This window comes from Xiphias gladius, chromosome 1 (genome assembly GCF_016859285.1).
Source record: "Xiphias gladius isolate SHS-SW01 ecotype Sanya breed wild chromosome 1, ASM1685928v1, whole genome shotgun sequence".
Lineage (NCBI taxonomy): Eukaryota > Metazoa > Chordata > Actinopteri > Istiophoriformes > Xiphiidae > Xiphias > Xiphias gladius.
In genome coordinates, this window is record NC_053400.1 from 18,706,174 (window position 1) to 18,730,832 (window position 24,659).

The following is a 24,659-nucleotide window of genomic DNA, read 5'->3' on the forward strand; positions in this document are numbered from 1 at the left end:
TCGGAGTGTAGGAGCGTAATGAAAAGAACACAGATTCAAATATTGGCAAAGAGAATGTAAAGAGGTGAATGCATTAAGATGTACAACTCAGGAGATGAGGGGGAATGTTGCTCGACACTGGGCGTGTTCAATAGGACCAAACATTCAGAGTTTATCTGTTAAGAAACGTTATAACCAAACCTGGGAAATACATGTGGTACTGGTGTGTTTGTAAATCAGTTGCTCCTCCGGTGAATGTTGTGTCCTATTAAAGTGCCTGAGCGATAAATGCAAACACAAATTGTGGAAAACAACCCGCATCCTCTGTAGTAGTCTACAGTACATATAGAGCTTTGGAAGCTTGGAGTTGGAACGCAGTAAGCCACAGGACAGAGGGCGCGACCACGGCGCCAGCTGAGGTAGTAGTTTGACTGAATATGACCTTCCAAGGGACCCGCGGTGGCAGCTCGAAGAGAGAGGTGTAGCTACCGGTAAAACCCGAGTCACTGGGCTGGCGGAGGGGACCAGAGAGGAGGGAGCTGTGGCTACAAAGTCCCCACTCCCGTCACTGAAGGTCGATGTGCAAAACATTTTTTTCCCTCAAAGGAAGTATAACTGCTCCTACTAGAATGAACTGTGTTAAATCTGCTAGTCCACTGACAAACAGATAAATCTCTTTACAACATGCTTTTATGTCATCATCCATACAATATGAAACATTCTCAACCCTGTCCCCAGGGTTTTCTAAACTGTAATAAATTAGAAAATGATGTAGTTTTTGCTATATTTAGCAAAGCAGTTTGTGTGTGATGCTGTTTGACACAGAAGATGCCGGGAGTCAACCAGCTAGGAATGGTTTGATGTGATCATGGCAGCCTGATGGTGGAGTGCAGAGGTTAATAATGCTGATTAGACGCCAGTTAGTGTGGCCCCCCCATCCCCCAGTGCCTGGTCCAATTAGGGCAGCTTCATGAACAGACCATTATCAATGGAAGGGACTGGCATAGGGCAGGGGAACTGAAAGAGACTCATGTCTGCTGTGAGGGCAGCCATCGCAGCAGGATCGTGCTCTATCTGTGTCCTCAGAGCAGGGTCGATCTTCTCCAGCCGTCGCTTGATCCTCTTTGCCTCCCTCTCACGGATCAGCCTGGCCTGCCTCTTCTCGGGCGTCTCGTTGGCCCTCTTTAAGCGCATGGCCTCCCTGTCTCTCTGCAGCCTGCGCGCCCTCTGCTCTTCTGTTTCCTGCATCCTCTGCATGCGCTTGGCCTCGCGGTCCCGCAGCCTCCTCAGTTCCCTCTCCTCTTCCGTCTCACACGCCCGTTTGTTCTTCTTTGCCGTGCGCTCACGCTCTAGACGCTGCAAGCGAGTCTCCAAGGGCTCGTTCTTCCTACGCAGAGCCCATTTCCGCATCGGCGACTGGGCCTCCACTAACTGCTGATAGGCCACGCAGCTGTTGCACACGAGCAGCACCCCGGCAGGATAGACCGGCATAGGGCTCAGGATGTCGGGGATAGGAGGAAGGCCTAAGGAAGAGGAGTTAAGAGCATCAGGGATAGCTGCGAGTGATGGCCCTTCGGAGAGGAGACTGTCGGGCAGCGAGGGAAAGGAGGGTCCTTGGTCAGAGCCTGTGCATGGTCCAGGGCCTGAGCATGGTCCAGATCCCAGGCCGTGGCCATGACATGATCTGGGGCCTTGACACGGGCTCGTGACATTGCCTGGTCCCTGGCAGGTACGATGGGCTTGACATAAGTTGGGACTGGGGTCAGGTGCTTGACATGAGCGAGGACCCTGACATGAACTGGGGCTGGGGCCTGGTCCATGGCAGGAGCGAGTGCCGGGGCCCGGGCTGTCCATGGGGCTGCTGGAGAGGGACTGGGACATGGAACAGGTGTCCCTTCCACCAGTGACATCCATCCTGGTTACGTCAAGGACATCTTTAAGTTTCTCCCTGTGAGAGGACACAGCATTAATCAGCTTGGTAAAAGTGAAACATCTGGAGTCTTTCTTACACGTATTAGATCACTAATACAATTTCTGCTCCTTTCTGAATCTGACCTCCTGATTGCCTCATCTGTTTGTGTAATTTCACAAAGGTGTCTTCACTGTTTCACTGGTAAAACTGTGACTGACTGAGGCACAATTTTAAATTTTAACTGCTTAAAAGTGAATTATATTAATTAACTGAACTTTTTGTTCCACTTCAGATGTAGTTTTTATTTGTTTAGACTCATATTTAACTCTCAAGACACATATCTGGGCACAAAGGGCCCCAAACAATCACCTCCTACATTTTACAAAAGCTTGTAATCACAACCTGGTCCATATGGTCACAACAGTCAGTTTTGGGCGAATCCATTAAGTTGCTATGAGTAACGTGACTTCAAACCCTTTCGTCCAAATAGGAAAAGATGACTAATTTCATTGTACTCAGTTCCCCAATTATTTGTGTCAGAGATGAGCAACACACTGTGTTGTGTGACCTGTGGTTAACTAAAATGGAGTTGATAGATAACACTATGGGAACAAAACAAGTTCGCCATATGCTTAAAAAGTTACTTTATTTGCAATTATTTTTAGCTGGCTACCACACCATCAAATGGCTGTTCCACACACAACTACCATGCAGCTTCTGTATATCTGTGCTCAGTTTATGCTTACTCACAGCGTTATATATCTTATAGTAACACCAGAATCTGCCAACCATGACTGCTCATGAATATTTTTTTTTCTCTGGTTTTTCTTTTCACTCCTGTCAAAACCGCATTACGGCTTCTTACAGTGTTTCTCCTTCTACTATGTGTTCTGACCTTGTCAGTGCTGTTTAAATTTGAAACATAATGGTAGTTGCTAAGCAACATGCAAGTTTATTTCCATTAAATCTGTCATTTCAGTACTAATATTATTCATCCCTCATGTTGTGCATCTGGCCTAATCTCACACCACTGCTCCATTGTGTTTGAGTTTGCTGTATTACAGACATATTTTCACCTTTTCTAAAATTTTGTACAGTGCACACCGTTTCATAGATTTGACCACCTTGTTGGAGGCACAAAATGAATAAGCTGATATGAATAAGCTTTGTCATAAGCTGATAAAGGGATCTGATGTAGTTTACTAAACCTTTAGATAGTGTTTGAGCTGTTTAAAGATTAATAACAGACAGCAAGAATATCATCAGTCACAAAACACAAAAACACTATGATGTAAACACTGTATTTATATTTATTTTTCTATTATCTATTTGTCTTATGTACTTGAATGCTTAATTAATTATAATATGTAATTAATTTGATGTAAACAAAACCTTGGGGTCATAGTAATGCATCTAAATATATAATATTGCATGTAAAACATCTGTATACTTCTTCCTCTAAAAAATGAAAGCAATCTGCATTAATGACCTCAGACAATAGATACAGTAGAGATGGGCCGAACCTGTTAAAGTTGTTGGTGTCAGTGAAGCGTGTGCCACAGACAGCGCAGTTGGAGAGGCGGTCCTCGGAATGGATGAGAAGATGCCGACCAAGTGAGCCAGGCGAACTCAGGGCTCGCCCACACACTGGGCACACATAGCTCTTGGTGTTGCTCATCATAGTCGTGTGCTGTTAAAGACAGAAAAACAAGAGAAGAACAAGAAGCTGAGAAAAGAAGAAACGTTTAACGTACATCACCAATATTGAGAGATGACAACTGTCTACTTTTTGCTGTAGTTGGTTCTGTTTGCAGCAATCACAGGACATTGCAGAACAAGTGAAACACTTTTCTGCTTGTGTGACTTACCAATCAAGAGGGAGAACATAGCAATGCAAATATTGTATGGCTGTGAAATATTAATGAACTTAGACTACATATTGTAAACGATGATCAATGATTTAAAAAACACAACAAATATATAAAAATAAATTTTTATTATTAGTATCAAAATGTATCAAATTTAACAACTGCTAAAAAATAATAAACATAACTGATTTTGTCGATGCACAGTACTGTACATGCCATAATTAGGTAAAGTTAGTATTTCATCCAAAATGGAGAAAACTTTTAGACAGAGCATCTGGGATACATAACAGTTTTTGGTTTTACTTCCTCAAAATGGGACCACTTAGTGCCAACTGATCTTGCAATTAATAACTTTATCTCCAATTAATTACCACTGTAACAGTGGAAAATGACTATGTTGTGTTGCCACAGTCCGCACGGTTCACATGAGTTAGCTGGGCAGACGCCATTGTAATTGCTCAACGTTACAGTGACAGAATGTACACTGATAAAAAACAAAATAACAACAAAAAAAAAAACAAACAGCTGTGAGGCTGTGCTTTCTGCAATTGCTGAAGTAAGGTATAAGACAGCTACTGAATGTGAAGTGAGACTTCACAGCCATTGGTGAAGACACATAATGAGAGGGGATGGTGTGGATTACTGGAAACCAAAAGAAAGAGCGTGGAAGAAGAGATGAACCTGCAACTGCAACATTTACAATCAAAATCTGAATGTGATTTTTTTGATAACTTGAACTGTAACCAACTTATGATTGTATTAACTTGTAAACCAGCTCTGGCTGGTTTATGGTGATGATTTTTTTCTGTTTTAGTTAACCCTAACACTGAAAACTTCTATGCAGTTACATGACAAATTAAGCACTAGATTGGATCATACAAGTCAACACCTTCTCCATCAACCTGCATTTCACTGAAGTACTGAAGCTGAAAGCTACTTAGGGGGCTTTAAAGGTGACGACCTACCACTACCTTATTAGAAACAGACTGCAATAAGGGATCTAAAGCCGCTTTGTTTTCATGGTTCTGTACTAGATGAGGAGAGGCGAGACACTGTTGTTCTCACCTGGTAGACATGGGATATGAGCTTCTCAGGGCTGCTGAAATCCAATGTGCAGAGAGGACAGACAAAGTTGTTGATGTGGTCTGCACCTTCCTCGCTCTCCTGAGGAAAACCAAACACCGTTAAAACACAACGCAGGAAAAAAACAAAACAAAACAGTGCCATATGCAAGTATAAGTACACCCACATCACAGCATCTCCGCAACCTCATTTTCACTTCACAGATTTGTAGCAGGATATCCTATCCATTTTGATATTATTATAACAATTTCTAAAAGTAAAAATAGATTAAACCATTTTGAGTTATTGTATACAATCAACTTTGCCCTTATTTGTAAAAGGATTCACTGTTTGCATCCTGACAAGTGTGATTTAAGTACCAAAGTGCCAAGCGCCTTCGTGGAGTCACTACTCGCTTTCACATGTTTCCAGTTGAAGCATTTCTGCAAGTCTTCTATGATGATGTGTTAAATGTATGAATGAGCAAAATTCTCAGAAGCCCCAGTGACTCAATAACAGTGACATGATGCTGTGTCCTGTCACAGATGTGACTCCCACACAAGCTGAAATGCAGAACATTTTCAAACAGAAGGTCTGAGCACAAAACATATTAGTTGCTACCAGGGGTGTTCTGTTCAAGTCTATTAGAAGTTCATTAAAGTACCTGTAATATGTATATTTCTGTTTTTCTAAATTGTGTAGCAATATATTTCAGTTTACACAAGTTGTCACAACCCACAGATTTTTCCTGATGACTGAAAACACCTCTTTTATCAGCAAGTTTTACTCATTTGACACAAGGTATTTCAAAACAGTAAAAATTTCAAACAGTTTTACGTTTTTTTTTTTTTTTTACAATTTCACACACAAAAGACAACAAAAAAAGGTGACCATATGAATGCAAGATATGTGTCTGCACACTGCGGTACAACAGTTTTTTTTACAGTTTTAACTGATGATCTGATTTGCTTCATGCACATCTGGTGGATGACAGTTGAAAAAACCTGCGGCTATTAAGTTTATCACTTCCACAGCTCACACAAGTCTTGCCACCATCACATTGACTTAATTTATAAACTACATGGCTTGTACCATAGAGCCCAAAATGAACCTGGGCACCTGCACAGAGACCGAAGGTAGAGCCTTTTCCAAAATTTATCTCTGAGGAGTTTTGTCTGTATATTTATGCGACACCACCAACTACTAAGTGTAATATATAGGCAGCACTCAAACTAATTAAAGATGAGGCAAAATACTGTCAAAGAAATAAACAATACCACTATAAATAAAAGTGGCAAAATCATAAAAAAAACACCAAGATTAATCTGGTCATTATTACTCCAGCCCATTTTTTGATGTTCGATGAGGGTACCAGCCGCTCACCTCTTTGACCGCTCCTTGTAGGCGGCACTGTGTTCTCTTGGTGGTCATGTGGTCGTCAGCAGAGGTGTTGGAGGACGAGTCTTCACCGTGGTTGTCAGGGTCACTATCGCTGTCTTCTATGGAGGCAAACACAGCCCTATCAATACAGACAGACAACAGAACACAGAGCAGGGCTTACTCTCACTAACACCCCTCAATCTGAGGATGTTCCTGCAGAGTCCATCCAGTCCTTCCCTATCCCTTCCCTCCATTCTGTACCTGAGATGCTATCCTGCCCTTGGACTTCCTGGGAGTTGTTGCTGCAGCATTCACTGTCCTCGGTGAATTCGTCCCTGCCATCCATGTTAATAGTGTGCTGAAGTCCTGTAATGCCTGAAGTGTGAAATGGCCCTGGAGATAGAAAGACAGTGGCAATCGTAAGGCTAGAGAACAATCTTGTGATGGGATCACACCAGCAGCAATGCTAGTCAACATGTTGATATTCTGACCCATGAGTACTCAGTGGTCATTACTACATTATTACATGAGTACTCAGTACTCATGACTTGGACCAGACCCATCTTTGAACTCGGCCTTCACTCTGATCTCAACAATTTTTGTGACTGTATCAGCGCAGTGAAAAAAATCTGACAAAATCTGTCCAGACAGACAGACAGCCACCTCTGTGGTAATTCCCACTACAGTAGGTGTCTCCGGGACCACATTTTGCCATGACGACACAGATGTTGACCTTGGTCACTTTTGGGGACATTACATGAACTTGCATTCATTTCCTGGTGAATTATCTTAATGCTAAACTTAAACACTGACCCAAATTGTTCCCAATTGTTAACTGGACAAGCTATCCGCAATTAACTGTTCTTTAGTCTGAAATTTGTCCGCAGAGGTAGCCTATGACACACACACACACATAACACACAAGGTTGAAATAAAATACCAGCCACGCTGCCACGGCTGCTAGAGGCAGGTAAATATTGATTTCCAGTTGGATCAAATTGTAGAATGTACTGCTCAGGTTGCTTTTTTAACAAGCTACGATAGCATAGCTCGTATTGTTTTCACTTTGAGTCTTCCCTCCTGGCCCCTTGCCAACTTCCATTACATTTTGATTTCAACTACACACCTGTAAAGTTCCATGACTGCATTTTGCACAGTCGTGATGCTACTGCGTTGACAAAATCTGTCCACAGACAGACAGAAATATAAACACCTGCCAAAGTACTCAAAACTGCCTCTGTGGCAGTCCCTGCTGCAGTTGGTGTCCGCAGCACCACATTTTCCCATGATGACAAACGAACACACAAAACAATACCAGCATCACTGTCACGGCTGGTTATAAGTCTTTCCAGTGGCCACATTGGGCTGTTCTGACTGGAGAGAAAAAGTGAGGAGTGAAGTCAGGGGACCCCTGCTATGCTAGTAACAAGGGTCAGGGGACTGTATGCGCTAAACCTAAATGAAAATATATGATTAAAACACTAGCGGTAAGTGAGATACAATATAACATATACCATGTGATTATACAAATCTGCCTATCATCAGGGATTTTGCAATACCATTTATACTGTGTATCTGCCTTGTATCTGACCATTGTTATTAGGTTTTTTAAATATGATTTTTGCATCAAATATAAAGTACTTTGATGTTTCTCATATTAAGTTTGCTGGATTAGCCAAACACAGTCATTCCTATCTGGTTATATTATCCAGTAACAAGTCCTCTATTGACCACTTTCCCGTGGCCTCTTTTGGACCCCACTGTATATCTAGAGCATATGATGATAGAAAACTACATATACCGACAGATGATTTTTTTAATATACACCCTATTTCAAATTCATCTGATGAAGATAAAGTAGAGTTGGCTAGTGCAAAACCATCATTGTTTAAGAAAAGCCCAAGTATTGATAGTTGATATATGACAATGAACTGATCAATAATAAAATTCCAAGAACAGTACTGAATGAAATTGGTATGACAGGCTAAAGAACTGGAAATAATAAATAACTTTTATGTTTGCAGTTTCATAAAAAGGTGTGGAGCACATTAATTGAAGACCAACCCTATCTATGAAGTTTCACAATACAGGACAGATTTTGGTTGGCAACGTACTGCAATTTCCTGCATACCATGATGCATAACATAAGTGTGTCTATAGACAGACACCACTGTGACTGTGCACCACGGTGGTAGCACTTCTTGTAAAGGAACTGAATACACAAATAACCTTCGTTTTAAAATAAGCTGATTCATGATATTTAGTATCAAGCTACCGAGCTAATGTCAATAAAGGAAGTGAACATGAAAACTTAAAAACATGAACGATAAATTCTAAATCAAGAGCAGTCACCTTTTTACCTATACACTGTATCCAGAATGAGTGCTTTATCTCCATGGCAACATGGACACAGCATCTACTGCCATACCACAAGAAGGTATGGATTTTTCAACACAAGTGCATTCACCTATATCTGAGCATCTGTTCTTGCTTTGTCCATGGAAACACTCTTTGAAATTTGTGGAGGACAAAATATGTACCCAGGCCTCTGAGAACATTTTGCTATCTGGTTAAGCACAGAATGATAAGAGATTGTTACAGTAACAAAATATGGCAACAAAAGTGAAACATTTGATCAGCACAGCACAGTCCACCCAAAAAACAAGCAAACAAACCAAAAAAATAAAAACTAATTTAATCATACAATTCCACATTTTTTTCAAGACTTTTGGGAGTCACTGAAGACGTGGACCACAAGAAGTTCTTCATCGATGAGGCTGCTTTCATATGAGCTATCCGACGCTGACACATAATGGATGCTAATCCAGCAAGGAAAGCTCATTGACATATGTGTACACAAATTAACTTAATTTTCATCCCAACCCCCATTTTTTCACACATGTATACTCACAGATACATGCTAGCTCTGTTCGACAGCCATGCTGCAGTCCCACGGGGGAAGCAGCCTGCACTATTTTCCTCTAGTTAACTGCCTTGTTACTCAGTGCGTTTCTTTCTCTCTCTCTCTCTCTCTCTCTCTCTCTCTCTCTCAGTACCACCCACACACTGAACAGCCTGGCTCGCCCTCTGTCCTCCCTGCTTGTATGTATCTCTGACTATTTCCATATCTATACCATCAGCTCTGAGGGGGAGGATAAACATGACAGCCCATATGCGGCTCATTTCACTCCTCTTAATGCAACTCTTTGTTTTATAGTAGCCCTGTTGGTTGCAGGATTTGATAAAATGCCTTCACTTTCCTTATTATTACACTTGACCCTGCAAACCTATATTTAACTGCCAAACACTGCTTCATTGGAGACAGTTTCGTTGAAAGCTCCTCTGGCATTCAAACGCAAGAACGTCCCACTTCAGATAGCTAAAATTAATGATGGCTTAAAATCCAGTTTTCTTCCCTTGTGTTCTCTCTCTCCATTAACACTGATCAGAGATGGGCGAGAGATCCTGACTTCAGTTACCCGAGTCTGACAGAAGTAATTACAGGCCTCGTCACAATCCTGAGGTATTACACACACACAGACGCATACACACAACTCACTCTCTCTCTCTCTCTGTAAATCTGAGGAAAACAGAGGTATAATCTTGAGGAGGTTTGTCAATCTACTGGTGAGAAGTTGGTATGTGAATGCAGTTTGGGCACTTTTCCCATAGAATCCCAAGCATTCATTAGCACTGCTAGAGTGGATCGGAGTATTGAACTATGAACTACTACAACAAGCTGGCTTCACAGCATATAGTGAATGATTGATGTGTGAGAGATACCCATCCCCCAACTCCTAGAGCTCTGTCTGTACATCTGTCTCTCCTCGACCCCCACCCCCCCCACCGACTCCTCCTCATCCACCCTCTCTCTGTCTCTGCCACTGTGATGTTATCTCTGAGTCTGTGTGTCTGTAGGCAGGAGGTGACGCAGTGTCTGACTGAATCCAGACAAAGAGACAAACTCATCAGCCAACAGACACGGAGAGAGGGGGGGGCAAAGCGCGCAAAACAAAACAGACAAAAGATAGAATGCCAAAACTCTACTCAAACACCAAGCAATGGGGGTCCTGTTGAATTCAAAGCCCCCTCCTTTTCTTTTCAGCCGTCGTCCCCTCCAAAACACACACATACGCAGACACACAACACCGTCTGAATCTGAAGGAAATGCTGGGGCCCCTGCCCCCCCCGACACACACACACACACACACACACACACACACACACACACACACACACACACACACACACACACACACACACAGAGGAGAACGAGGATGGTGGGCCAGACATCTGATCAATTCTCACTCTGATTAACTGGTGACCTAATATTACAGAAAAGAAGATGAAGTAATTAACCATTTTTCTTGAGGATAACTTTCTCTGGTTAGTTTGGCACCTGATGTTAACCTCCACTCTCCCTCATGAATACAATAGATTGGCAATATTTACATTCTTTGATTGGGCTTTTTATTTGACCACAAGACTATACTGTCACCATGAAAGCAGAAGGCCATCACATATAATCATGGAACATTTTAGCTGAGGTGCTGAAGAACATGATGGGGGCAAACATCTTATTTTTGATTCTTTGAAAACCAAGTTCAGACACTTGAGAAAAACTGGTGCATGAGAAGCTCAACTTAAACCTGTACTTTTCACATTAGGTAAAATTAAGTAAAAAAAAAATAAAGCTTCTGTAAGCACAGATGTGTCAACTTACTCAAAAATATATGAAATAACTTGCATATCGTTCCTTATGATTAACTCTAAGAAACAGTTTTCCAGGATGTATATTTCATATGAAAAATCATTTTGAAACCCAGTTAAATATCCACCTGTACTATTAAACAAACTTCTTTCTATTTGCTGTCAACCTGAAGGATTCATACACTTTTCTCCAGAAAGCACCACCTCAAATCCTAACTAACAAATAGCACTGTTGTATTATTGTCTGGAATTCCCTGTGTGTGTGTGTGTGTGTGTGTGTGTGTGTGTGTGTGTGTGTGTGTGTGTGTGAGCCCGTCTGTCTGTCAGACTGTCTCCCTGCTTGTCTGGTCTGTCAGTCTGTCTGTCTGGTCTGTCCCTCTCTGGGGGGACAGTCTGTGTTTGTGATTCATACCTCACAAGAAAAGACAGGTTAAACAATCAAGGCAAAGCAGAGGAAGGTCAGTCTACAAAACACAGTGCCTGAAGTCACTCTCCACTGACACGGCGGGAGGTACAGTTTGTCAGTCTAAAAAATGTTATGGCATTTGTCACAGCATGAAGTGCACTAACATATGCCAACATTACATTGTATTAGGCCCTCCTGAGGGTTTTCAGCTCCCACTCTGGACTCTTGTAGGAGTGTTACAGAGCAGCAAATGAGCTCATTAGCTTGCGGGGATTACTGCAGTCGCAAGCGCAAGATGTATTTCAACGGCAGTCTAAACAAACTATGTTTAGAAAGGAGGGCTGCAGCATACATAACTACAGTAGATTACACTAGGAAATCCCCTTCTGCGGACTGAGGTGTGTTTAAGAGGTCAGCCCGCTGCCCACCGACAAAGGGATCCAGGGGGCAGAAGGGGTCTCCCCAGAATTCCTGCTATCTGTTTCAATAAAATTAATTTTTACATAAAATGGAAATGGAAAGATGGTCCTACAAAGTAAGGCTCTTTTAAGGCTGTTAAAACTACGTTATTTTCATTATTGACATATCTTCTGATTATTTTCTCCATTAATTGATTAATCATTAGGCCTATAAATGTCACAAAATAGTGAAAATTAACTTCCCAGAGCCCAAGGTGACATCTTCAGACAGACTGCTTTATCTGACGAACAGTCCAAACTTTAAAAAAATTTATTCAGCATACAATGATATCAAACAGAGACAAGCAGCAAATCTTTACATTACATTAGAGAAGTTGAAACCAGATAGTGTTTGTTGTTTTTTGTTGTTTTTGCTGGGAAAGGCTGATTATCAAAATTGCGGCCAATTCATTTTCTGTCAATTAACTAATTAATTAGACAACTAATAGTTTTAGATAGTTGAATAGTCTTAGTGCAATAAGAAATAATGTAGATATTTCATTCTAAAAAGGAAGACAGGGAGAATTAAAAGAAAAGATGATTTCTGCAAAAATTGTCACCTTAAAATACAAAGCAGTTGCACATATTTTGAATAGCTGCCGCTTTAATCAGTTTTGCTTACTATGTGCTCTCTATTGCTTTCCCGTAATCTTGTACTGAAACTGACATGTCGGAGCAATCTAAACTGACACCAAGCAGATCCACAGAGTCTAAAAGCTGAAACGCTTGTTCCCTCTGACCACAGTTTAACATCATGCTAGTTATGATGTGACTCCAAGCCTGCTCCTCCCAACACCTATAACATGCTTTCCCCAAGTAACTATACAGATATGACACCTTAAAACAAAACCCAGAAAACAGTAATTGATTAGCCACAAGGCCCGACACATAGACTAACTAGAGGAAGATACTATGAGAGGCCTTTTTGTGAATCAGTCTACTTAGTAAAAACACAAATGATGATATGAATTACGAATCTCCCAGCATGGCACACACAGTTTGCACAAATTATCAATTTGAAAGGAGACATATTTATATGATTATGTTGCAAGACCATGTAGTTCATGTCTGGCAAGGGCTCAAGGTGATGAGCACCATTATGCATTACCAATTTATGAATCTTGCTGAATTTGTCAAAGTAATAACAGCTATTTTTAAGTAAGTATTGAATATTTTCAGATGTGCTCATTTGCATATTTTAAAAAATTAATAACTCAGTTATTTAACATTTTCTTTCTTTCTTCTTCTTATTATTACACTGTTGTTGCCCAGAGCTTAAATTCAATTACTTGGCCACTTACTTTACTTCTGTCTCTTTTGTTTTCTTAAATGTGTAACTATGTCTATATAACTCGTCAAGGGGTAGAATAATGAAAAGAAAAGAAAGAAAAACCCCAAAACGGATCAGCAAATAAAGTGTCCTGCTGCATTCTCACATTACAAACTACCAGCCAAAATGAAAGTGAGATATCATCACCACTCTGATAAGAAAACATTTTCATGCAAACCCAAACCTAAAAAAATATCTATGATATTTAAATGTCAGCGACTAACATAATATGACATACCATCACAACAGAGTATGTGATGGTATGTCATGAGGAACCCTGTCTTTGGTTTAATACATCGTGTAAAGTAATTGAAACACTGTGTCAAACAACAATAATTCAACATATTCCTGTTAAAACAACTAAAGAATAGACGGATAATGGACGTGACATGGATAAATAACTCGTGAAATTGTATCAGACAATACCTGGAATACCTACAGTTAACTTTGAAAGGGTTGGTCTGTTTTCGCCTGGACATATTATTGCCCACTCCCGGTAAAAAAAACAAAAAACAAAAAAACAAACAAACTGGAATCTCCTCCTCACCCCGGACGGTTACGCCGAAACCAGTCCAGGTGTATTCCGCACTGAGGGGCCAGATGATGAACGAAATACTAGTAAAAAAAAAACACGAAAAAACCAATCAGGTCAAATCGTCTACTCGGTCATTTACGGGGGCGGAAAAGAAAAATAAGGTTACTTAAAAGCTTCACATTCTTGCAGCCGTTAAGAAAGACCCGTCTCCAGTCGATCTGGGGGGTTAAAATGATGTCCGGGCGCGACCAGAGACACCGAGCAGCTCCGAGCTGCTCCGATCCCGAGCCGCTGGCACCCGTGTACTCACTGCAGCGATGCACGATTACAGCTGATCTCTAACACAGAAGCGATGAAGCTACACCGAACAGGATTGTGGGATATGCAGAGATGTTAAAGATATTCCGTTACGTTCAAGTCATGTGGGAGAAAAGACGACGATGTAGAAAAACGACACAAGATTTTCACACTTGCGGCACCTCAATATTTTTTTGTTACCGTAATGTCTCAAATAATCTGAATGAATCCAAATTAATCTTAATAAATTTGTGAATATTTTTAATCAAATATCGCTGATAAAGACTAAAGAGAGACAGTTGAATGGTCATGAAAGGAAGCTAGTGAGTGAACCTTGACCTGGGATTGTTTATTCATATCATCAAATATTTTTTGAAATAAAATGCGTTTCCTGCAGTATTATTATATTAAAACCCATAATTTATGTTTTCTCCGATTACCATTTGTTCCCAATATTTTGATTGCTTGATTAGTGAGTCCTGCATTTAAGTTTGGGTTGCCATCAGACAACACCTACATACGTAAAACACAATAGGAAGCTGTATCCTGTCATAGCTTCAGAATACACATTTTCTCTTATAAGGAGAAAGGAGGAAATGTCATTGAAATACAAGTTCCTTAGTATACGACATTTATGTCACACAAATAGTCCAGTATAAATTAGAGCCCAACCAACACATATATCAGCCAATATTCATTTTTAAAAACGTGCAACGTAAAGATTTTTGTTAATGATCCTTTGATTTGGTAATGTATCAAGCGGGACATTTTACACTTGAAAAAGAAAAACCTGTCAGTGCTCTCTGGTGGAAAAAACAAGCAATGGTGACACTGTTTCTCAATGACCACAAACATATTTCTGGCATTTCCGTGCTGCAATTTCTTTGGTACTTACTGGACAAAACATATACGAATATTTATATATTGTATCTGAAATGAGTAAAAATTGGCAGATAACAGTAATAGGTAGTGCATAAGTCTGATTCTCCGTGGACATTATCTGGGATGTGTCTCACTAAGCAGGATTGTGTCTATAGATCCAATGAAAGCTGTTGATGGTGTGGATTATCCACAGTGACCAGCAAATTGTTTCTGGACAGCCATATTGCTGCTGTGAATTTTATGTGATTTTTTTTCCAGTTCTGAAAGCACAAAAGTCAAATTCCACTCAACTCCATTAAAATACTATTTTGGAGTGTCAGCAGAAATCTAAGAGGCAGATATCTCAAAACCTGGTCACATTAAACCAAAACCATCAGCATGACTATATGCCACTTATTATGTGTAATATATGTGTATAATATATATGTTATATTTGATTAAATATGTTTTGTAATTTGCTTGAACAGATGCTTTGAAATAAAGTCGACGTTCTTAGGTTTTCAATTTTACACGGCAAAGTTATCTGGGTAACTTTGTATTCCTGCTGTGTGAAATAAGCCTCTGAGCGGATGAGAGTTCATAGGAGTGCTGTTTGTTCAATCAGATGATAAGCCTTTGGGCTGGGAGGTCAAAAAGACGAAAAAGTGACTTGAAGGGTGTGGGCTGGTATAAGTATTAGCAAAGTGTTGATTCATGCACTTCAATGTTTAAATTGATACTGATAACTGTGCTACGTAAAACTCAGAAAAAGTCTTGGGGCTACACAAAATATATCATCTGCACAAGAAAAGCCCAAATTAAACTAATAGCTTCGTACACAACAATTAGTATCACAATATCTGTATACATCATTATGTCATATGTTTTGCTTTGGAATTTTAACGTAAACCATGTTTATTTTTCTGCCACAGTCTGAAGAGTTGTCAGTTTATGGGTACTCTTGATCATCTCTAACGAAATCAAGGCAAAACTCAAAACTATCAGTCCTCATTTCAGAGTAATAGTTCAGGTCTTAATTGTGCCAACAGGCTAAGAAAATTCCACTTGTTACTGGAGAAGCTCTGTTCGTTTCAAGAATTTTCAAGAAGTAAAAGTTTGAAACAGGATGGAAAAACGTAAATCACAGAACGAGACGTATCACTTAATGATTACATTTGTCAAGTAAGTAACTGACTTTTCATATTTTTTAAGTGTTTCCATATGACATGAAATCAACTGGAAGAATTTAGGAAAGTAATTTTCCACCTCTGACTCCCCATCCAGCAGATTCCCTCTTTGCTCCAACAGTTTTATAATAATTTTAACACAGTCAGGCTCCAAGCAGATGAACAACAGGCTCTAGTCCTTACATCACATAACAATCACTGCATTTAGTTCTATGTACGTGAAAATAACTCTCTTTTAAAAGCTTTGGAACATTTTTATATTCCACGACACCCACATTGCTTTTTGCTACACCACCTCGACTGTTGTTGTTGAGACTTTATCATTCATTACAGCTAACTCTAATGTTGTGTTATTTCCATCTGTTTTTACGTTTGATCACAATGACTCTGAATTCCATTCCAACTTGAGTAGGTTTGTTGAAGCCTCAATTTAAACGATACCCTGTATTCATGAAAGTTTTTATATTATTTATTTTTATATTATATTTTTACTTAGGCTCGAGACCACACCTGATGCAGTCCAATATCTACAGAGTTAATAAAACATTAATCAACCCTGACCTACAGCATCATTTCTTGGACAGTACAGTATCAACACTAGGCGGCGCTCCAAACCACTGGACTGCTAATGTCATAACATTACATGTAGTCGTCATCACTGACTGCCACGAGTAAACGGACCGCAGCACGACATTGACAGGGTAAAAACGTATTCTTCCGCAAGGTTAAGAGAAAATATGCCATCTCAACAAAACAATCTCGTCGTGTCATGAAATTTACGACGTTTGCATGACAAGTGACAGATGAAATAAATTAACGGGCAAACTGAGAGCCACGGTACACACAATTATTTAGGGTCAAACAGCCAATGAGATCAATGAAATAACGTTAACGTTAGCTAGCTGCCTAACGTTAGCCCTTTATTGGTAATGCGGGAATGATGGAGGAGATGAAGCTTACTAGCTAGACAGCAACTAGCAAATGATAACTAGTATTAAAAGTACATTCACCTAGCTATATCGCTCATGACCATGAAGACACAATTCAGCTATTACCCATGGTGTCCAGTGAACACTGGCATATCAGGTGGGAGTCCCGGGCAGAGGTCCTGTGGTACGAGCTAAGGTTTAGTGTACGTTGGTGATGTGGTTGAGCTCGGTGCGAAAGCCAGTCCGCGCTTCTTTCACAAACCTCTGGGATATGTCAGTGTAACCCTCCGCCTGCGGTAGATGTGCTGAGGCTGGAGTAGCCACCATTTTGCATGTCTAGTGTGTTCCTCCCTCCATTGCTAATAGAGACGATTCCAGTCATTTTCTGGCATCACTACGGCTAGTAAGTATCTTTTAAGAATAATATGTTGCCAGAAATGTATGAAAGTGCCTTTGCGTGTGAATAATCGCCAGTGGTTTGATTGTATCTGCGTTGACAACTCTCACTGTGGCGCTGCATAGGAAGTCGCAGCCCTCAGTGCACCGGGGTTGTGCCTGTCAGCAGCTAAGTTAGCTAGCATAGTTAGCATACACTCTTAGCTGTAGTCTGGCTAACTACCTGCTGTGCTAGGGATGTGAAGCCCAATAGCCGTTTATGTTGCGTGGTCGCCCACTAAATCATAATCATCGTGACAACGCATAATGCGGAATTTATGTTTTATATCTTTCTCGTAAGCTAACACAAGTGCCATTTTTCGTTTTAGTTTAGATTGTATTCGGATTAACTGATACAGAAACAAACGAGTGGTCAGGTAGCTTAGCTAACGCCACAGAGGACTCGCTAGCTTGATAATCCAAATGCTTCAAGAAGGCCTGAACTGCATCATGTCCTGATCAATCGCCGATCATATTCAGGTGTCATGCCCAGCCTGTAATGGCCTCTCGTTTAGTTCGACAATGCTGTCCAATGCTGTTGATGTAAACCTTAATTTAACGGAATAATGTCACCCAAGGTGAAGCTACTGCTGTAGTGTCATCCTAATACGTTGCCCTTTCTCTGAAAATACTAGTGTATACCAGTGTTAGCTCGTTGTTAGCTGACTTTTGCTAGGTGTAATGTGCGTTAGCTAAGTAACATTAAGCATTTGATGTTTGGCTCGAAGCCTTGCAATTATATCAGACTTTCCTAACATTTGACAAATTGTAAACATTTCACTCGGTAGTCAATGATCCATGTAGATACCCACGAAGCCAACGATAGGTAGCTTCGTGTGTTAAGGACGTTGACTAATTTTTGCAGTAGTTTCCAAAGTTACCTTTTCAACACCGTAATTACGAAGGTAGCATTAAGATATATGCATAATTAAAATGCGCGTATCCCCATCTAAAGAACACTCGTTTTCATGGAACAAATAGTAGGTTATCGTTAAGGAAGTCAGCTGTAAGTAGGAAGTGAACAAATGACTGTGACGTGCAGTATGGGTGATTCCTGTACATCGTTGTCAGACCCCTTTTTAATAGCTTTAGTTATATGTAGAAGATTTAAGAAGTGCCATTCCAAAATATAAACTACCTCTTGTGTACTAATCTGTTTGAAATAATTCAGTTATCTAATATTTACCTATGTTGAGGAGATGTCCAGGGTTCAACAGAATCGAAAGTTGTCCCTCCATGAAAAATATTTCTGTGTCATAACATGAGTACTGTATACTTGAAACAAGACAGCTATGACTTTAATTAAAAACACTTAACCTTTAACTCTGCTGTCAATGATGTTGTGACTAACTTTGTGGCATAATACTTCCAGATACATCAAGTAGAGCTTTATTTACATTGGGGGTTGGCAGTTATTGTAGAGATTTTCTGCATTATTTCATATGTTTATATATAAACATAAAAAATAATATGTCCCAGCAAAAGCAGCCCCATAATGTCAGTGGTGGAGAGAGTACAATAGGAGTTAGCATTAGTATTAAGGTTGCTTGCTTTGCGAGCTTTGCCTGCTGGCTAGTTTGCAACCTAAAAAAGATAAGTAACTGTTTGTACAGGCTAACTAAGCCAAAATCTTGGAAGCAGAAAAGATGATGATGATGATGATGGCTAAGACTAAGGACATGAACTCTTGTTTGCACATGGCTAGTTCTTCAAGGGACCTCAATGATTCCGCCATCGGTTGTTGATTTGAGACTTGTTGTGAAACTGGAGAGACTGTACAGGTTCAGCTATTATTCCACATGATTGCCAAATAGTTAGAATTTAGCTCAGTAATGGCTCTCTGCTGTCTCTGCTGACCACCAGGCTTTGAACATATTCTTCAATTAATTTCATATACATTTAACAGTGTCTTTAACAGATTGAGAATTTGTATGTGGTAGTGGACCTTGTTAGGAGGAGGAACTTGGGGTAACTGCAAACAGTGTTGTATTCGTGAGCTGATGAACTAATCTTTGCACGTGAGTGCAACAATCTGACAGACTTTTCGATGGAACTGGACTTCATAGATGTTTTATAAAGAAGAAATGATTAATTAAAATATCTTTTTTTTTTAAAAACAAAGTTGGGTGCCTCTCTATTTGGAATGTGCATGAAGGAAGCAGTATAAATGTAAAATGTGTAAAAGCTCACACAGGAACTATCTGATATAATTTTACTCTTGCAAGTTTGCCCTTCCATTTGTAGCTATGCAGAGCTTAGATTTGGTGAAATAAGAAGGAACAGAGTGGTCTGCTTTGATAGTGTTTGATTTATAACATCTGGGTACATACCTGAGCACATTGAGAAAATGAATAGACAAAGTGCAGGTTATAACAGCCTGCCAAATTGAGTTGGGAAAATGCTTCTTCCCAGTGGTGGCTCTTTTATATTTTTCATCATGCATCCCACTGATGATCGTTTTGTCTAGTTTAACCATGCACTTCTTATCCAACAAAGGAGGTAGCAGTGGATGTTACATCTGTGCTTTCAAATTCTCACCATATAGTCCTCATGGCATTCAGTAAACTACTGTAAACATTTTAGCTGTTTTATCTCTTAATGCTTCTAGTATGATGTCTCAGGTCTCAGGCTCGACAGGTTTAATGCTCCCTGTGGTAAAAGGGAGGTGTGGCATTCCTTTTGCTTGTTGCCGGTTGTCAGGCTCTGAAAGCTGATTTAGGCTGGCTCTCCACGTCTCATGAGAGGAAAAGGTTGTTATGAACATTTCAGAATACAGGCAAAGTACGTCTATGTAGGAAAGAAATGTTAATAATATTACATAATCCATCAAAAACCATCTGTCTTACCACATTGTAATTTTGTATCATGGCTATTGTGGTTATAACTTTGTTTTATATGATTTCTGATTATTTGTTGGTGATGGTTGTATGTTGCCAGCTAAACTTTGTCTGATTTACTTTTTGTTTTGTTTTTTCTGACCAAATGATCCAGTTTTTTTTGGTTCTTAAACTTTTTGGCGTAGAGGGTGGACCTGCACCTTTTTTCATTGTCACACTTGGGCCAGATATCCTCAGATACACTGGAAAAGTTTTTTCTGACAGTCTTTATCAGCTGTAGAGACGGGTCTGTGTGGTCACCACCTTAAAGGTGGAGTAAGCAATTTTCCCTTCCGTTGCCACCAGACCACGCAAAGTTTTGAATGGGATTGATTGGGACTGCAGCCGAGAGACCGGTGGCAATGTTAAGGTGAGTGCATGGAAGGAACGCCTAACGGTCGCGGCGTGATGGCTACATATACATAATTGCATTGCAAAGAAGGAGAGACGGCCGAGGAACAGCCAAAGAGGAATCGATCAGAAGAACTAAAATTGAAAATCAGGCAAGGGTGAAGCTTTCAGTGAGGCTCTCCAGCAGTGGAGACTGTGTGGTCTGAGTGGGAAAGAAATTCAGCACTGGACTTAACCGCTTGGACTGGCCTGCACCCAAATGACAGGCACACAGGGAGGACTGGTAAAGAGACTGAAAGGGCCAGCAAAAATTTAAAAAACTTTATGGATGTTTTGATGGCTCACAGCCCACTGATGCAACGGTCCACCGGGATTTGTCCTGGGAGTCCCAATGGCCAGTCTGACTATGGTAGAAAGACTTCCGAGGGTTGAAAGGCATGAAGAGAGATGTGGTTGTTGCTCTGTTTCTGCACAGAGCAACAGGTCATAGAGTCAGTAGTTCAGTATTGTTTTGTCCTGTTTGCTAATGCTTGTGATAGCTAATCTCAACTTGTTAGTTAGCAAGTAGGTTCCTGTTAAATTACTTACCCACGGACATTCAGCTTACTTTCTGGTTTGCCAAGATATGCTGTTGGTGTGATGTTAGCAATAGTAGCAGGAGAGTTGTGAGTATCGCTGTCTGCAGCTGGTGTGCTGGCTGTGGGAAACCATCTCGTCTTCTCTGCATGTTAGATTCGCAGCAGCAATTGTAGCAACAGTTTGCTAATATTAGTTTACTCATTGTTTGCTCTATATTGTGGTATTTGTCCATATAAGGTGCAAGGGGTTTTATAGCCACAAAGAACTAAAAACACAAGTTTGCTAGAACAGTGGATTTATTTGGTTGGATAAATAATTTCGAAATGCTGTACCAGGTAAATTTACTTTCCTTGTTAGCTTAGCTACAAACGTATGGTTTCTGTTCTGTCACTTTAGTTTTGTAAAAACAATCTAAACAACATAACTCTCACTAGTTTTTACCCCATGGGGTTTTGGATGTGCTTTGTGTGCATGTTGTTTGTTATGATGATGTTTTATACTATAAGGTTTCAGCAGTGAGAGAGACTGTCCAATTTGATGCCTTTTGTAAAGTGTTCTGGATTCCGCCATTGTGTCGTTGCCTTGGCAATGTGCATTCATGAAGTTGGGGGGCGGAGTTTCTGAAGGATCACTGAAGGGAGGAGTGTATTTGTTTTGCTGTTGAGTTAAAATATTAAGTCTTTCTCCAGAATTGCTTACTCCACCTTTAATCTGTAATATGGATACATAGCAGAATAGTTGCATTTTTGTCTTCGTGTTAACTCTGAGTAAAGATAACCTTTGTTATTGAACTCTGCTGTACACTGATGAGGCCCAAATATTGAATAAGATCACAGCTCCCCCATCCTATGGTTTTTCAAATCCATCTATGATGTGTGCAACCTCTCCTTATAAGTTTTGTCTTTTCAGCTAAAGACATCTCCACTTCCCAGAAATAGTAATTAAAAGAAATGGCAATTATGGATAATAAAAGACATGTTGTTTCGATTGTAGATGAATGAACTGTTATACTGCAGCTGCAAGAATGAAGAACTGTAACTTAATCAGCTCTCAGCAGAAGCTGGATTTATTTTCATTAATGTGTACACATTTGATTATAAGCACAGCAAGAGAAAGGGAGCCATGATTCAAGCAGCCCAACATTAGGTCCATTCAGCTCAGGTAATTTAAATGGTGTTAAGACAGACAGTAGATCTCTGGCTTTATTAAAGTGTGACCTTGCCTGACCACCCTCCCCATTCCTCTTTGATCACAGTAAATTTATAGATTCTCTGAAAACCACCACTTTATTCAATAAAAGATGTCCTCATTCTCTTCATATCTGGATCCTTATTTCCATCAGTAGACTGGCATAGTTTCAGAGAATTTCATTTAATATTGTCAGTGATAGTTAATGGTATGGAGTTTTTCCATTGGGCATTCAGGTAAAAATACTCTACCCTACAGGTTTAAAAAGAGGAATCCGAGGCAACCAGGTATGTCAAAAACAGATTTAAAGTTCCTTTTAGGTTAATTTCACAGACACCATAATGCTCAGCCAATTTTTGGAGTCTGTGTCATGTGGGAACAGGAGCTGGAGTTGATTTTCCATGTAAGGCACTGTGGCAATTAGCCAGCTCAAGACCTAGTAAGATTTTCATAAGTCTTATGGCAGGGGTCTAGTGAGAACAATTGCTGCAGCATTACTGGATAAGACAAATGCCTACAACACATTTTTTATGTTTAACAGTTTAAGCCACAAGACAAAACTGTTTTTGGTGTTACACTGCATATAGCATCACCTGTTAGTGCCACTGAAAATCTAATCTCCACTATTCCTCTGATGCTTAGCATGACAGATATCCAGCTCAAGGAATAAATACTAACTGAACTACAAAAAATTTTAACAATACATTATTAAGGCAGCTTGTGTCAGTATTCACAACAGTTTCCTGGGATGTAGTAACTGTCTAGGGTAAATATAATCCTCTAGCATTATACAACTTTCCTCATGTATAATGTATCAGTAATGCCATCCACTAGTTTACACATCACAATTTTTTTTTTAAGGCCTTTGCTCTGTCCAAATGCATTTTGTTTCTGTCTATCCAAACGACCACTTCAGCACTGGGTACCTAGGTGGAGAAAATGGGTTTGCTTGACAAGTAATTACCATTGTTTCTGATGCTGTAGCAGCTTAATTATGTACTGCATGTTACCAGATAAAAGCCTTCCTTGAGATGTGAGACAAACTGTACTCCTTTCTAAGTGGAGGGCCACCATTAACATGTTTACAGTTTGTTTGTTTTTTTTTTAAATTCAGAGGTAATATTCACAAGCTTTATGCCTAAATTTCATTGTAAATTTTAAAAAATCAAACTTGGAATTAGGGCTGTAGTCGACTGGTCGATTCGTTGGTAGATATGCTCTAATCCAACCAAATTCTCATTGGTCTGACAATCGCTGGTGTTACTTTCTTAAGGAGAAAAGTGCTACATCAATAGCCTAACAGGGACAGACCACCCTTCTGTTCTGAACTCGCACAACCTAACGGAGACTGCTAGGTCCAAATTAACATTTATCAAAATTACTCAGAGCCTGCTCAGAACTAATTAACATTCTATGTCAAAGAACTTGTTGGTGTGGCTGCATTTTGCAAAAACGGATGATTAACAAGTCGAATGTAAACTTTGCAAACAGAAGTTTTCATATCACAGCTCAACAACCAACATGGCATATTATCTAAAAAGGGTAGGCTAACTTGTCTGCAATGTGCTTGAGGCTTTGAGTGCGAACAAATCAGACTTGGCATATTTCAATATGTTTTGGAGTAAATACTAGCTTTTTATTTTTATTTATAATTCATTTAGGCTAATAAGGCTAGCGGGTAGAATGCACACAGTGCTCTGTGGCCAATTTAGTTAAACTAGAGATAACGTGCTGATTTTTTTTTTAATTTTTTTTTTATTTTTTTATTTATTCTATTCCCCTGCTACCAATCAATTGGTTGAGGAGCAGGTAAGATTTTAAGTCCAGATTTTCTTTGGTTGACTACAGCCTTTTGTGCCATGATAATCGTAGACCTTTTACAGAATGTTACAATCGGTACAGAATGGAGATTTAAAGATTTTGAGATTTTTCGAATCCAAAAGAGCCATTAAATGCACAATCTTCCGGATGATTTAAAAACAATTCCAATTTAAAAGAAAAGTTTTGGTCATATGGAACTGAAAGTTTTTAAGTTCTCTCATGTTGTTCTCATGAGGTGTGTTATGTGACATCTTAGTTTTCTTCAGTATTAGATTTTTGTTTGTTAAAATGTATTAGACTGCTCAACTTATGTTTCATTTCACACAAATGAACACCTTATCACGCTCCATTAAAGAGTGAGTTCATCTTGAATGAAAAATGTGTTTCTTACTTTAGAGTATTACAGCTAGGATAGCTTCAATTCAAGCCATCATCATGTATGTATGTATGTAGCTTGTTTTGAAGAAGCAAGCATGGTTACTGTTTGATCTGTTT

The 24,659-nt window shown here is 39.8% G+C and overlaps 2 protein-coding genes across 7 annotated transcripts in view; one reads left to right on the plus strand and one right to left on the minus strand.

Moving 5' to 3' along the window:
• On the minus strand, positions 1-17,142 carry LOC120797024 (zinc finger protein 821). Of its 3 annotated transcripts, none has more exons than XM_040140453.1 (6): positions 17,041-17,142; positions 6,463-6,594; positions 6,205-6,317; positions 4,825-4,923; positions 3,415-3,581; positions 1-1,927 (listed from the first exon to the last, which is right to left on the minus strand). In XM_040140453.1, the coding sequence occupies exons 1-6, from the start codon at positions 17,042-17,044 to the stop codon at positions 937-939; spliced, it is 1,506 nt and encodes a 501-aa protein (XP_039996387.1). In that variant the 5' UTR covers positions 17,045-17,142; the 3' UTR covers positions 1-936. The 3 variants fall into 3 exon arrangements, with proteins under 3 accessions (XP_039996387.1, XP_039996302.1, XP_039996214.1); XM_040140368.1 differs by having other exon boundaries at positions 4,825-4,920; positions 6,205-6,320; XM_040140280.1 differs by having other exon boundaries at positions 6,205-6,320.
• The window catches only part of ap1g1 (adaptor related protein complex 1 subunit gamma 1), a 26,328-nt gene continuing 18,305 nt past the window's right edge, over positions 16,637-24,659 (plus strand). For 2 of the 4 annotated variants that reach the window (XM_040139925.1, XM_040140180.1), the window contains exon 1: positions 17,211-17,317. The gene's annotated coding sequence lies outside the window, so the exon portion shown is untranslated. Of the gene's footprint in view, positions 16,687-17,210; positions 17,318-24,659 lie in introns of those variants that run through there. The other 2 variants (XM_040140094.1, XM_040140009.1) reach the window with 2 other exon arrangements.

Bases quoted from the DNA above. Each gene is read 5' to 3' on its own strand.
- LOC120797024 (XM_040140280.1), bottom strand. The intron at 6,321-6,462 runs GTACAGAATGGA...TTGCCTCCATAG, and splicing joins AGGGCAGGATAGCATCTCAG to AAGACAGCGATAGTGACCCT. The intron at 1,928-3,414 runs GTTCGGCCCATC...GTCCTCTCACAG, and splicing joins GACACCAACAACTTTAACAG to GGAGAAACTTAAAGATGTCC.